Here is a 13369-nt window from a genome sequence, read left to right on the forward strand (position 1 = left end):
TGAGCACCAAAAACCGCGAAAAAATTACCCTCGATGGACCGCGATTTCTTAGGAATTTACGTGCAGAAGATTATTTGCGGAAATGCATGGTTCTCTTGTAATTGCATTTCAAAGTTGCGTGTTTTGCTATAAAAACAAAGTAGGATTTTGAGGTGTTTTGTGTCATTTTGCTATAAAAACAATGTAGCATTTTCTAGGAATTTATGGGTTTGCTATAAAAAACAAGTAGGCTTCTGTTGGTTAATCAGAAATGGCACTTTTGATTTTTGTTTACTATGGATTCCTGCAACGGGTGCACTATTTCTTATAAAGACTTTCTTGCCATGGACGAAGAAGAAGTGTTTGCATTTCTGCAGAGACATGGAGTTGTTCTAAAGAGCAAGGACTGTCCCAACTGCAGTAAGCCCGCAACATTGTCTTTCAATGCGAAGAGACCGATTAGTACGCCATTTTGGAGGTGCCGCAGGATGATAAGTAATCATCAACAGAAACGAAAATTAAGAAAAGTTCAATGCTCCTTTAAGGTAACAATTGTTTAATTTAAAAAAAATATTGCATTAAATTATATTTGTAAGGAATCCGCCATCAAACGGACATTCTTCAGCAAGTCCCACGTTGGCATTGAACAGGCCTGTAATTTTGTGGCTTGGGAGATGAAGGGTTCAACAATCTCATTCCTTCGGGAAGAACTAGGCTGGTCCCAACAGACGGTGGTTGATTGGAGTAATTTTCTTCGAGAAATTTATCTTAGCTGGACGAAGAAGAACGCAAAACAAATAATAGGTGGAGACGGTTTAACCGTCGAAATTGACGAAACCAAAATTGGCCGGCGCAAGTATAATTGCGGTCGCGTGGTGGATGGCCAGTGGGTTTTCGGAGGAATTTGCAGAGAAACCGGTGACTTTTTTTTGGTGCCTGTGGAGGACCGTAGCCAGGAAACGCTCCTTCCAATTATAGAGGCCAACATCGCCAATGGAACCAGAATTATATCCGACTGCTGGAAGTCATACAATGGTTTAAAGGATGCGAACTACTCTCACATGACCGTTAATCACTCAGTAAACTTCGTCGACCCTGAAACGGGAGCCAATACACAGCGAATAGAGAGACTATGGCGTGATCTAAAGGAGAACATTCCCCACTATGGCCGGAAAACGGAGCACTACCAAGGGTACCTAGCGCGATTCACTTTTTTGAAAAGGCACCCAAACCACACCTCAAGATTCCATGCAATTTTCTCAGCAATGGGCGAATTGTTTAATCCTGAACGCGATGTTAGTATTTAAAAAGAGATGGGAAACGCTAAAAAAGCGCCGGAGGCAAAAAAATTAAAAAAAAAAAATCGCGCGATTTTTTTTTTTTAATTTTTTTGCCTCCGGCGCTTTTTTAGCATTTCCCATCTCTTTTTAAATACTAACAATTAACTATCTTAAATTTCAGGAATCCACCGATACGGACAATGAAAAAGAATAGGCTTAATCTGTACCACTAACCAGCATTTTTTATAAATAAATATTTACTGTCCAATCATTAACCATAGTTTTATATAGCATTTTATTTACTATTACAAATAAGTTACAAGTATAAGGAGGTACTGATAAAGACTAAGGTTGATCCTCCTCGGATTGCGATTTCTTAAGACACATCTTAAAAATGTATATGTTGGTCATCCATGGTCGCCCAAGCTCTTAAGGAATCACGGTCCATCGAGGATATTAATTCGCGGTTGTGGGGTCTGGCCTGCTATAAAAAAAATTTCACATTTTTGTCGAATTTTTTCGAACGCTTATTATTTTGACAACAAACGGAAAGCCCATATGTTTTTTATAGCAAAATGACACAAAACACCTCAAAATCCTAGAAAATCCTACTTTGTTTTTATAGCAAAACACGCAACTTTGAAATGCAATTACAAGAGAACAATGCATTTCCGCAAATAATCTTCTGCACGTAAATTCCTAAGAAATCGCGGTCCATCGAGGGTAATTTTTTCGCGGTTTTTGGTGCTCAGGCCGCTCTTCTAGACTATTACCAAGTTTTCTTCTTCTATGTCCATCGGAATACTTTCTTTTGCTTGAGGCAATTCATGCTGAAATATTATATTGTCTCTTTCTGGATACGTTAAAAGTTCATTTTCCGATTGAACGACTTCATTAAAATATTCAGATTGATGTTCATTTTTTGTTAGCATGTGACTCTTGAAATGTTTAAAACTGGAAAAAACGTTAGAACAATCAGAGTATCCACAAGGAAGTTGTATGTACGGGTCATACGTATGTAACTCTTTAATATGAGAAATGAAAATATTTATATCGTCAAAACTACGACTTTTACAAAGTTTGCATATCAACATCATTTTTTAAAAGATTAATGTTGTTTGGTTGAAGTTCTTTCAATAACTCGGACAACGATCTGCTTTTTAATTCTGTTGTTAAATGAATGTTGTAAAAAAATTTCTGAATGAATGTCCAGAACAACGAGCACTCAACCGGATATTTTAAATTTAAAACAAAGAAACACTTAAAACATACGTCCAAACAATTAAGAATATTATCAAACTTATAAAATACACTTGAGACATACAAGTAATACTCTGTAATGTCGTAAGGGCTTGAACCTTTTAGACAAATAATGGGTTGCAAAGTAGTCTTACTTAGGTATCTTAATTCTATAATCTCTTTTAAATAGGTTTCTATTTCACCAACAGTGGGTCTCCAAATAACAAATGCGATCCTGGAGTCCTCTACTGTAAGCCTTTTTAATTTGTCACTCCTTTTTATCCTTGCCGTTGGAGGCAAAACAGCATGCATCAGCAGTAGTACCAAAAGATTTTGAGTTTCTGTTGAAAAAAAAAGGAATTGTTAAAACAAAATAAATAAAAAATAATTATGGGAACTACCAAAGTTTCAAACAAGTCAAATATGTGAAAAAATAAATTTTGCGAAATATGTTTGTATGGTTTTCAAAGTAAAGCCAAATTACATTTAATATTAAACTTTAAAAGATATATTACCTTCCAACTGTTCATTAAACGACTTTAAAATATTAAGGCTTTGCTTATCCTTAATTTTCAAAAGAGCTGCTGATACAAAACGGGTTTTAAAAGTGTCCCATTGGTCAAAATAATGGCTGCTGCCTTCATACGCTTTTTGAAAATCAGCTTCGATCTGCAACGAAATTTAAAAATTACATATTGGAAATGAGCTGAAGGCTAAGAGACTTACCAATTGATACCCAAATGACTGTTTTAAAATGGGGAAATCTTCAAAAACATTTTCTAATGAAATGTTTGTTTTTAAAAGATCAAACCTCCATTGATATGTATTAGACCATTTTTCGAGTACAACTTCCCTCGGCTCAATATTGTATTTAAGCCAATCCAAATCGACTGCGACTTCATCAGCTTGAATAGAAGCAAAACCAAAAAGAAAACAGTGAAATAAAAATATAAATGAAAATAGAAATAGAAATAAAAATAAAATAGAAATGAAAATAAAAATATAAATAAAAAAAGAAATGAAAATAAAAATAAAAAACAGAAATAAAAATGAAAATAGAAATGAAAAAAAAATTATAAATGAAAGTAAAATAAAAATAGAAAAAATAAATAGAAATGAAAATAAAAATATAAATAAAAAGATAAATAAATAAATAAATTAAATAAAATAAAATTTACCTAAAGTTAGTACTTGGCTAGGTGGGATGTTTTCCTTATTTTTGCGAATAGATGACTCCTTAAATTTTGTTTGAAAATTGTACCAATTGCTGTAAAGCAGTCCACCCGGTTTTTTTCCTTTTATTTTTATAAAATAAGTTTCCTGCAATCAATTGATTTTATTATTTTAAATTTATTTTATATTTTTTTTTTTTGATTTGGCAAACCTTTATTTCACAATCGAACAATGTTGTAATATCAAAAGCAACTTTATCTAGTACGGGCTGCTTTGGTAAAATATCATTTATTACCATGTATTCCGAAATAATGTTACTTAATAATTTTCGATATTTTGAGTCCAAACGATTTTCTTTGGCAAAAAATTTAAAAATTAAAGTGGCTTTTTCGTTTTTTGCTAGAATTTGTGGTAAATCAATCTGAAATTATTTAATTTGCTTTAATACACTTTTTTTCCGTTATTTTCATATATTTTACCTCTCTATGATTTCCTGTCGATGTTTGTAATTTCCCCTTGAAAAAATATTAGGAAAGATTTAAAATTGCGTTTTCCAAATGTTTATATTTATGAACATGGAAGTACATATACAGACAGTCACAAAAGTATTCGTTGCGAGGTGGTTCATAAACAAATTAAGTTTTTTTTAACATTAAAGTAGCCAATTAATTCTTTTAATAATTTTTTGAGAAATTATTATCCTGTTATTTTATTTTAGATATTTTGAATGTGTTGAAACTGAAAAAATTAATAAAAGAATTAATTGGTTACTTTAATGTTAAAAAAAAACTTAGTTTGTTTATGAACCACCTCGCAACGAATACTTTTGTGACTGACTGCAAGTAGACACAAGGCATCCACCTTTATTCATTTGCCGATTTGAAAGCAGGCCATCCACAGTCGAATTTGTTAGACGAACAGACAAGATAGAATCGTTTCTATCTTTGTTAAACAAACCGTCGAACAAATTTATATGAAATTTGAACGCGAACACTACCACCAACGACGAACGTGAACATGTTCGCCGAACAAATTAGACTGTGGATGGCCTGCTAAAGCCAGCGATCGACACACACACACAAACATATCGGCATGTACTACCCTGTAGTTCTCAAGGGGGCCGGTGGCACTTTCGGGGTAGAAAAGGGATCGACCACCCAGTGGTCCCTTAAGGGTCAATAGGTGGCGTGTGTATTTTTTACAAGAGCAAAAGAGTTATCGGAGAGTGAACACTTCTATGTGAACACTTCTATATGAGTTAAAAAAAATTGTAAAATGAAATTTTTGACAAGTATATAATGATTTTAATAACGAATACAACTTTATTTTGTTTATATAAAAAACAAATTTAAAAAAAGTTAAAATAATAAAATAAAAACTTAATAATGAGATAAAATAAAATAATAAATGATAGAATTTTATTTCTTTTTATATTATTTATATTTAATAATGAGCAATTTAGCTGCAGCAATATTTTTAACAATAGCGGTGGTTCAGTAGCAAAACGTTTTCCTTCCTTCCATAACAAGCGGATTTTATTGGTGCTTAGATATATAAAATAAATATATAAGTACCTAATTTTATATACATAGAACTAAACAAAAATAATATTAGCGAATGTTTTTATTGCCATCGATTATACGATATCGGTAGTCGCAATATTAATCGTAACGGATTGCCATAACTACCCAACCCCGCTACCATCACTAACCCAACGTTTGCGCCAAATTTTGTAAACATTGTATTTAATTTGTCTTATTGTACATTTAAAGTTTTATATTTTGTTGTGATCTGAAGTGTCGTCAACAGGTGAGTAACACCATGAGTTGTGCAAGTGAAATACCTAATAATGTGTGATATTTAGCCATGAACAGGAACAGGCACATTCGTCGATTTGTTAAAGAGGAGAAGGAGAAATAGTGGTGCAAAGGACTCCTACGTAAGTCTTTTTTCTTTGATATAAATATTTTAGTGAAATTTTCTTCCTTTTTAGATTAAAGCCATGAGATCGTTGTTGCTGCCAGAAGGGGGTTTAAAAAACTTGCGGAGGGTTCTCACGGATGAGTTTGTTGTGGGATTTAATGTTAATGGCCTTTCTGGAAAAAAAGCCGTAAACTCCTTTACACATTTCTATGGTGCACTTCACGGTAGGTTATTTTTATAACTGTATTTTTTATAATACACTTAGTTTCTTGATTCAATTTCAATCTATTTACTTAGAATGCCATCTGTCTTTAATCCTATTTCTTTCTGTCTTTTTCTGCTTTTCACTTTTAAAACATGGTTTGATGTAAACAGGCTTTTATAACAAAATCTTAAAACATGGTTTGATGTAAACAGGCTTGTATAACAAAATCTAAAAATATATATTTAAACCCATGCAGAGGGAATTATAATTTAGTCCAGAAGTTTGTTACGCAGTAATGGAGACCTTTTCAAACCTATAAAGTAAATCCATTTAACCATGTCCGTCTGTCTGTCGGTTCAAGTTTCAAAAGCGTGAAATAAGTCTACATTTAACTGTTGGTTATTCTTATTTTATATTTATGCTTTTCTAGTCACAATTTTATTCCTGAAAGCTGCAAGGGTATTAAAACTTTGGCTTGCCGAAGTTATTTTCTGTTCTCATTTTATTTTAAAACACTAAAATCTTATTTTTTTTAGATATTGTTTCAGAATCTGGTAATGCAGAAATATTGATTCCCAAGGCAATTCAATTGCAAAAGAAACGATTTTTTAAAAATAAATCCAAATCAAATAATAACAACAATGAGGCACTCAACAAAAACGTGTCAGCAGAGGAATTTGTTCAATAAATATAAATTAAAAAAATAGAAAAATTGTCTACTTATAATACAATAAATTAATTTAACAAAAAGTATTTTTTCTTGGGAAGTTTCATAGCATTCAGCTTTTTTGGTATTGAAAACACCAACCCCATTTCATACCCCTTTTCGCCACAAAAGGGACCGATAGGTGGTCCGATAGATGGTCCGATAGGTGGCCCCTTTTGTGGCAAAAAGGGGTATAATATGGGACCACCTATCGGTCCCTTTTGTGGCGAAAGGTAATGCAGAACTTCGCCATATGACCACCGCCTAGGACATGCCGTGGTAAAAGTGGATAGAAATTTACATTGCGGGTGGTATGAACGGGAGTTAGTCCCAAGCCCCCGGTGTATGGCGATTTCGCTAGTTCGGGACCAGTCCCGGCGAACTACAGGGTACTTTACGGCACCGCTGATTTACATACACACATATATGTATGTTGATATTTAAATGAACAAATTTTGTGTTTCGTTTGTGTCTTGAACTAAAATCTCAGTTTAGAAGACATTTTCACAAATGCACTGGATACATTTATTTTGCAATCAGTTTTACCACAACAAAATAATACACTTGGCAGCGAAATAAATGTTTTATTATAACGTGGCCGAAGATTACGAAATTCTCTTTACACTTATGTGCATACATACATACATATGTACAAACATATTTTGTTACCTTATTTAATTTCAAACACACAAACACAAATTGGAATAGGTTTTAAATATAAGAACTCAACTCTCTAGCGTTTCTGCGTCGTTCATTTGCCGCGTCCATCGAATTTTAATGTGACCAAGTGGTGCAATGGGAAAATAGATAAATGCTAGACAGAGAACAAGGCAAGAAAACTAACGGAAAGAGAAAAAAGTCACACATACATATGTATGTATGTATGTATGTATGTATGTATGTATCTATGCATGTATGTAAGTTCTCTGGTTAACCCTTTATTGTTTAACTTACTGCATTTTGCCAAGTTTTTAACCCGTGGAAAAAAATGATTGCTGGGCCAGCCAGTTCCTTAGGGATAATAGAACTGAGTTGTTCCCAAGTCATGACACGAAGACACGACTCTGAAACATGTAGATCTTGAAAGAAAAATATATTTACATATGTATATAAACAGTTAAATTTTATGTTCCCCGTTTTAAAAGAATTATAAATTTTAGTTACATACATACATATGTACATACCTTGAAATATTTTTCCGAAGGCTTCGCCTTTCAAAGTTGTTAGCAGGTTATCCATCGTCTGCACAGATCGAACACTTCAGAAAAACTAAATGTGATAGTGCTAAGCAATTAGTTCATCACGCGCGAAAAGGAAAACGGACGCGCACAGAGGCAACTGAAAACAACCCACCGGGAAAGTGAGAAGGTGGTTCTTTGTGTGCTGAAAATCCTGTTCCTTTTAGCAGAAAGTGTTGGAAATCCTGTTTCTTTCAGCAGGCGACGGTGTAGGGAAAATGTAAATTCCCTAGGAAAACCACATAGAAACCTCATTTCCCCCTTACTTTTTGTGTCACCCCCGTGTATTTTGAAACCAGAGACGGAAGAAATGTAAGGGGTGAATGAGGTTTTGTCCCTTCCGCTTGTATGGAGAAACCTCTTGAAAATATGTTATTTTCCAGAGGAATGTTCCCGCTGGGAACAGTTATGCACAGAGCGAATGATATGCACAAGAGGGACGCAGATGGAAAACGAAACGAATTTATCTTCTTTTTCGCCTACTTTTTTTGCTTCGAAAACAAGTCGGGAAGAACAGCCGAAAGATGTAACGCTTGTTAGGATGAGATTAAAAGGGCAATAAGGGGAAATCAAGTTTATTTTTATAAAGGTGTTCCTTTACAAAACTTAGATTACATTTACATACATATGTACATATACATATGTACATATGTAGAAATAAACCCTCTTCTTAAAATGTAATATGTGTGACAAATTTCTGAATTTTAGAAAGGAAAATATATTTCTTTTAAAATAAGAAAAATTTACCCGGAATAATAAGAATTTGAGAAGAAGTTCTTAAAAAAAAAAATACCACGTATGTTTAAGAAATAAAAAGCCCTATAAACATGGGGATTAGAAAAATTTTCTATGTTTTATATTTATATGTCTACATTTAAGAAATATGTTTTAAAAAAAATTTCAGTTTTTTAGAAAAGCAATATTTCTATTATGTAAAAATTTGTCTAATGCTAATGGCGATTTTTTTTTATTTTTAGAAAAGTTTAGTCTTTTTTTTTCTAAAACCAATGGCGATTTTCACCCCCAAATAAAGAAAGGAAAATTAGAAAAATAAACCTTATAATTTAGAAAAAAATGGATTTTTCTGTATTTGAGAAAAAAATTTCTAAAAAAAATCGTTCAATAGAGAATTTTTATGGGGATTAGAAAATTTTTCTGAAGATTAGAAAATTTGTTCTCTTTATAGAACATTTTTTCTTAAACACAGAAAAATTTTTTTTTTCTATATTTAAGAAAAATAATTTTTTGAGTGCATTACTTGTTGTGCCGTGACCTGTCGATATCTTGCACATTTCGTACACTCATTTAATTTTTTCTTTAATGAATTTCTCAATCCAAATATCCAATATTTTCTTTGAATGTATGTTCTCATCAAATTTATTCCACCATGTAAGGTTCGGTTATGAGCATCCTCTATAATTAATAAAGAAATACGCCCTTTGTCGAGAATAATTGGATGTTTTATCTCGAATCTAGCATTGTAATTTTGTAATCTACCGCCTACTCTGATAATTTTATCCTGATCCATAAATGGATGTAAACTCAGAATTTTTGAAGAAATTTTGACTTCTTTATTATTGTTTAAACTGTTTAGCTCTGAACCAAATTGATATGCCTGCTCCTTTTTATAATTATTTGTTCTGCATATCTAATTTCCTTAACCGATAAATAGCCCGGATAAGATATTTTCTTTGTTTTCATATTTATAAATCGAACTATGTAGCAAATAACTCTTTTTAATTTGTGTATGCAGGAAAATTTTTCTAAGAGATTATGAATAATATCCCTATCAGCTGTCAGCACGGTATGGATACCGGTTTCTTCCTCAGCTTTTGACTGAGACGGCCAATTCTCTTTTAATTCTTTTAACCAATTTGGCCCATTCCACCAAAGATCAAAATTTATTAGTTCACTTGACGAAATTCCCCTTGACGCTGCGTCCGCTGGATTATCTTCTGATTTAACGTGATTCCACTCTACATCTGTATATCTACGAATATAATCTGTCCGATGTTTAATAAATTTGACTTTGCTTTGACCACTTTTAATCCAAGCTAACGTTATAGTAGAATCACTCCACGCGTATATCTTGGCTGCATTATCAATCGATTCTTTGATTTTTTGTATAAGTTTACTCAACAGATGAGCTGCGCATAGTTCTACTTTTGGAATTGTTTTCTTATTTTTGATTGGATTTACCCTGCTTTTACTAGCTACTATTGTAACCAATATTCCTACTTTAGCATATACTACTGCCGCATATGCTTTTTCAGACGCGTCTGCAAACCCATGCAGCTTAACAATCGAATTTAATTTACTTTGGATCCATCTAGGTATTCTGATTTTTTCCAACTGTAAAAGTTTTTCTTTATATCCCGCCCATTCCTGGGCATTGTCTTTTGATAACTCTTGATCCCAGCTATTTTCAGCCAGCCAAAGTTTCTGCACAAACAGCTTTCCTGTGATGGTTATTGGAGCTAACCATCCTAACGGATCATAAATTTTCGATAAAGTGGAAAGTACTGTTCGTTTATTTTCTTTTTTAGCATTTCCCAAATTAACGTTGAACTTAAACTCATCCTTTTGGGTTTCCCATTGAAGTCCCAATGTTTTCACGAACTCATTTTCTTTGATACTTATTACCTTGTTGTCGCCAGTATCTTCTACTACTTTTATTATTTCTTTATTATTCGAAATCCACTTCCGTAAATTCCTATTACCTTTTTTAAATTCGCTAGAAACTTGCTCTTCAATGTTTATGGCACTTTCCACTGAATTTGCTCCTGTCATGAGATCATCCATGTAGAAGTCATTTCTAATTATTCTTCCAATTTCATCATTCTTACAATTATCTGCTAAACCTACTAGAACTCTAGTAGCTAAATATGGAGCTGAGGCAGTCCCATAGGTTACTGTTTTCAATTTGTACGATTTTATTTTGTCTTCAGGAGAGTCTCTCCATAATATATATTGGTATTCTTGATCTTTTTCATCAAAGAATATTTGTCTGTACATTTTTTCTATGTCCGCTGATATGACGTATTCCCATTTACGCCAATTCAACATTATATCAAAGATTTCTTTCTGGACTCTAGGCCCAACCCACATGATATCATTTAAGCTTTTGTTGTTAGTCGTTTTTTCCGAGGCATCAAACACTACTCTTAACTTTGTAGTTAAACTGGAATCTCTAAGTACGGCTTGATGGGGTAAGTAGTATTTTCCTTCCATCTTTGACTCAACCATATGCCCAAGATCAATATATTCTTTCATAAACAATTTATAGGCATCTCGAAGTTTTTCATTTCGCGAAAACTTCTTCTCCATGTTTATCAATCGAGCCATTGCTTGCGGCTTTGATTCCCCTAAGGATGTGTCGTCCTTAAATGGAATTCGAACAATATACACACAAAAAGAAAACTTGGTAAAATCAACTGTAATAATTGTCAAACAGGCCCCAACCAGCAAAATTGTCAATTCTACTAAGTAAATAGTCATTTCACAACAACAAAATACACACAATTAGCAAAGACACAAACCCAAAGCAAAAACAAAATACACGTAACTATTTTAATAGTTACGTAACAATCTTTGTTGGTCAATTTTACCAAGCAAATTTTTTTGTGTGTACCTACCATTTGAAATAGACGTAGTTTTCATAAAATTGTTTTCACAAACTTCGGTCTCTACATCATTTTTGTTTTCATTTTCTAGTTCCCAAAAACGTTCTAGGTCTTGCACTTCGATAGTAGTCGCCACTATCGAATGAGTACCCTTTGACTTAGTGCATCCAGAAATGATCCAACCGAAATTCGTATTCTGGCCTAACAGACCATTAATTTTTGCTATACCCTTCTTTAAAATTTGTGTATATAGATCGGCTCCAATGATTACATCAACTCGGCCTGGCTTATCAAAGTCCGGGTCAGCTAATGAATAATTTTGCCATTTAGTCTTATCTATATTAACTTCTGTAATCGGTAAAGCTTTCATTAATTTGGGCAATATTATTGCCTCAGTTACTAACGACTTCTTCGAGTTAGGAGGTTTTATCGTTATTTTAATTTTATATTTGGATACACAAGTATCCGTAGAAGATATCCCACTAATTTCCGTCTTAGTTTTAATTTTTGGCAGTTTTAGTATTTGTGCTGCCTCCTCTGATATGATAGTGCTTTGCGATCCACTATCAATAAGAGCTCTTAAATTTTCAAAATTGCCGTTGGCAGATTTCACTTGAATTCTTACTGTTGCAAGTAATGCCTGAGTGGCAGTCACACAAGTGTTGACTTTTTCCCGTTTTTGAATATTTATATGAAGCATCGTATGATGCAATTTATTGCACAAGGAACATAAGTATTCGCTTGAGCATTTTTGATTAGATGAATGTTTTAGGCATCTTGTGCATAATTGCACTTTTTTAGCGATTTCCATTCGCTCTGTGGGATTCATCTCTCTAAATCTGTGGCATTGAGTCGCGATCGGACATTTTTCTCCCCAATTCGAATAACGAAATTGTTTAAAATTGAAACTATTTGCCACATTTGACATTTTCCTAATAGGTTTTTCTTCCTGAAAAGAGCAAGTCGCACATAATCGCTGCTCCAAAAAATCCATAACATCAGATAGTTTCTGTATGTCTTTGGTTTTCTTAACATGACTTTCATATAATTGAAGAGTCTGCGTATTAAATTTTCTGAGCACCATATGAGCAAATAACACATCAACTTCGTCGGTCAGATTGGCCTTCAGCTTTACGATGTGTATTGCTTCATTTGCGGTATCAATAAAATGCTTAATCTGCTTGACAGAATCGATATTTAAAATCGTCAAGTCCATCAAGCAATTAAACTGCTCCGAGAAAATTTTTCTATGATTTTCGTACCGCTTGGTCAGAAGCTCCCAAGCGGCATCATAATTATCCGCGGAACCTAATAATAGATGAGCGACAACCTTTCGAGCTTCACCTTTTAGGGCGGACTTCAAATAATTGACTTCAAAGAAAATGTAACTTGTTCTTTCTTAAATGTAACATACTCCGCTTACCGTCCCGCATTTCTATATAGGTGTCATCCAAGTAGGTTTCAAGTTCATTAATTCTTTTTTTTAACTCAGCCTCTTTATCTTCTTTTTCCTCACTAGATTGTTTTATTTTTAACTGTTCGTATTCAAATTTTAGTTGATTGATTGTCCCTAAAACTTGGTCATACCTCTTTCTAGTAAAATACTCATGATCTATAGCGCCTGACTTAATTAAAGCTGCATGGTTGGACCGAAATTCACTCTCTAGTTCGTTTATAAACTGTAATTCATCGGCAGTAAAATTTCGTCCACCATTCTCGCTTATTTCTTTGCATTTCTTATTTATCTCGGCCTGCCTTTTGAGCACGTTACAATATTGCTCGGACACCATTTTTTTTTTTTAAATATATTAAATATAGAAAAAAATTATCTTAAATATCTTATCTGTTGTCCGTCGCTGCTGCTGTTCTTAGGCGATGCTGTCGTTGTTGCTGCCGCTGTAGTATTCTCCGCTGCTGTAGTCGCCGCTGATGTACTCGCCGTCGCTGATGTAGTCTCTGCTACTGAATTTGATGCTGCTGTAGATGCAGCTGTAGATACTGCT

The 13369-nt window shown here is 33.5% G+C and overlaps 2 protein-coding genes and 1 long non-coding RNA gene across 6 annotated transcripts; 2 read left to right on the forward strand and 1 right to left on the reverse strand.

Annotated features, from left to right (window-relative positions):
• LOC138913819 (uncharacterized) lies at window positions 1-2127 on the forward strand. Its single transcript, XM_070218695.1, has 3 exons — window positions 1-524; window positions 576-1274; window positions 1441-2127. Exons 1-3 carry the CDS (start codon window positions 276-278, stop codon window positions 1471-1473), a joined length of 981 nt encoding a protein of 326 aa, XP_070074796.1. The 5' UTR covers window positions 1-275; the 3' UTR covers window positions 1474-2127.
• Window positions 2128-2261: 134 nt separating this feature from the next.
• LOC138913818 (uncharacterized) lies at window positions 2262-7783 on the reverse strand. Of its 4 annotated transcripts, XM_070218692.1 has the most exons (8): window positions 7690-7783; window positions 7460-7584; window positions 4151-4186; window positions 3883-4092; window positions 3677-3818; window positions 3225-3403; window positions 3014-3167; window positions 2262-2839 (listed from the first exon to the last, which is right to left on the reverse strand). In XM_070218692.1, the coding sequence occupies exons 1-8, from the start codon at window positions 7742-7744 to the stop codon at window positions 2331-2333; spliced, it is 1410 nt and encodes a 469-aa protein (XP_070074793.1). In that variant the 5' UTR covers window positions 7745-7783; the 3' UTR covers window positions 2262-2330. The 4 variants fall into 4 exon arrangements, 3 of the variants coding, with proteins under 3 accessions (XP_070074793.1, XP_070074794.1, XP_070074795.1); XM_070218693.1 differs by lacking the exons at window positions 7460-7584; window positions 7690-7783 and adding an exon at window positions 7175-7300; XM_070218694.1 differs by lacking the exons at window positions 7460-7584; window positions 7690-7783 and adding an exon at window positions 7236-7280.
• On the forward strand, window positions 5176-6552 carry LOC138913821 (uncharacterized). The gene is made up of 4 exons (XR_011419673.1): window positions 5176-5480; window positions 5536-5610; window positions 5665-5818; window positions 6336-6552. It is a non-coding gene; the product is annotated as an uncharacterized lncRNA (long non-coding RNA).
• Window positions 7784-13369: the final 5586 nt, after the last annotated feature.

Source organism: Drosophila takahashii, chromosome X (assembly GCF_030179915.1).
Source record: "Drosophila takahashii strain IR98-3 E-12201 chromosome X, DtakHiC1v2, whole genome shotgun sequence".
Lineage (NCBI taxonomy): Eukaryota > Metazoa > Arthropoda > Insecta > Diptera > Drosophilidae > Drosophila > Drosophila takahashii.

Bases quoted from the DNA above. Each gene is read 5' to 3' on its own strand.
- LOC138913818 (XM_070218692.1), bottom strand. From the start codon at position 7,744: ATGGATAACCTGCTAACAACTTTGAAAGGCGAAGCCTTCGGAAAAATA. The intron at 3,819-3,882 runs GTTTGCCAAATC...AATTGATTGCAG, and splicing joins TGTTCGATTGTGAAATAAAG to GAAACTTATTTTATAAAAAT. The intron at 3,404-3,676 runs GTAAATTTTATT...CTTCTATTCAAG, and splicing joins TAGCCAAGTACTAACTTTAG to CTGATGAAGTCGCAGTCGAT.
- LOC138913819 (XM_070218695.1), top strand. From the start codon at position 276: ATGGATTCCTGCAACGGGTGCACTATTTCTTATAAAGACTTTCTTGCC. The intron at 525-575 runs GTAACAATTGTT...TATATTTGTAAG, and splicing joins AAGTTCAATGCTCCTTTAAG to GAATCCGCCATCAAACGGAC. The intron at 1,275-1,440 runs GTTAGTATTTAA...CTTAAATTTCAG, and splicing joins TGTTTAATCCTGAACGCGAT to GAATCCACCGATACGGACAA.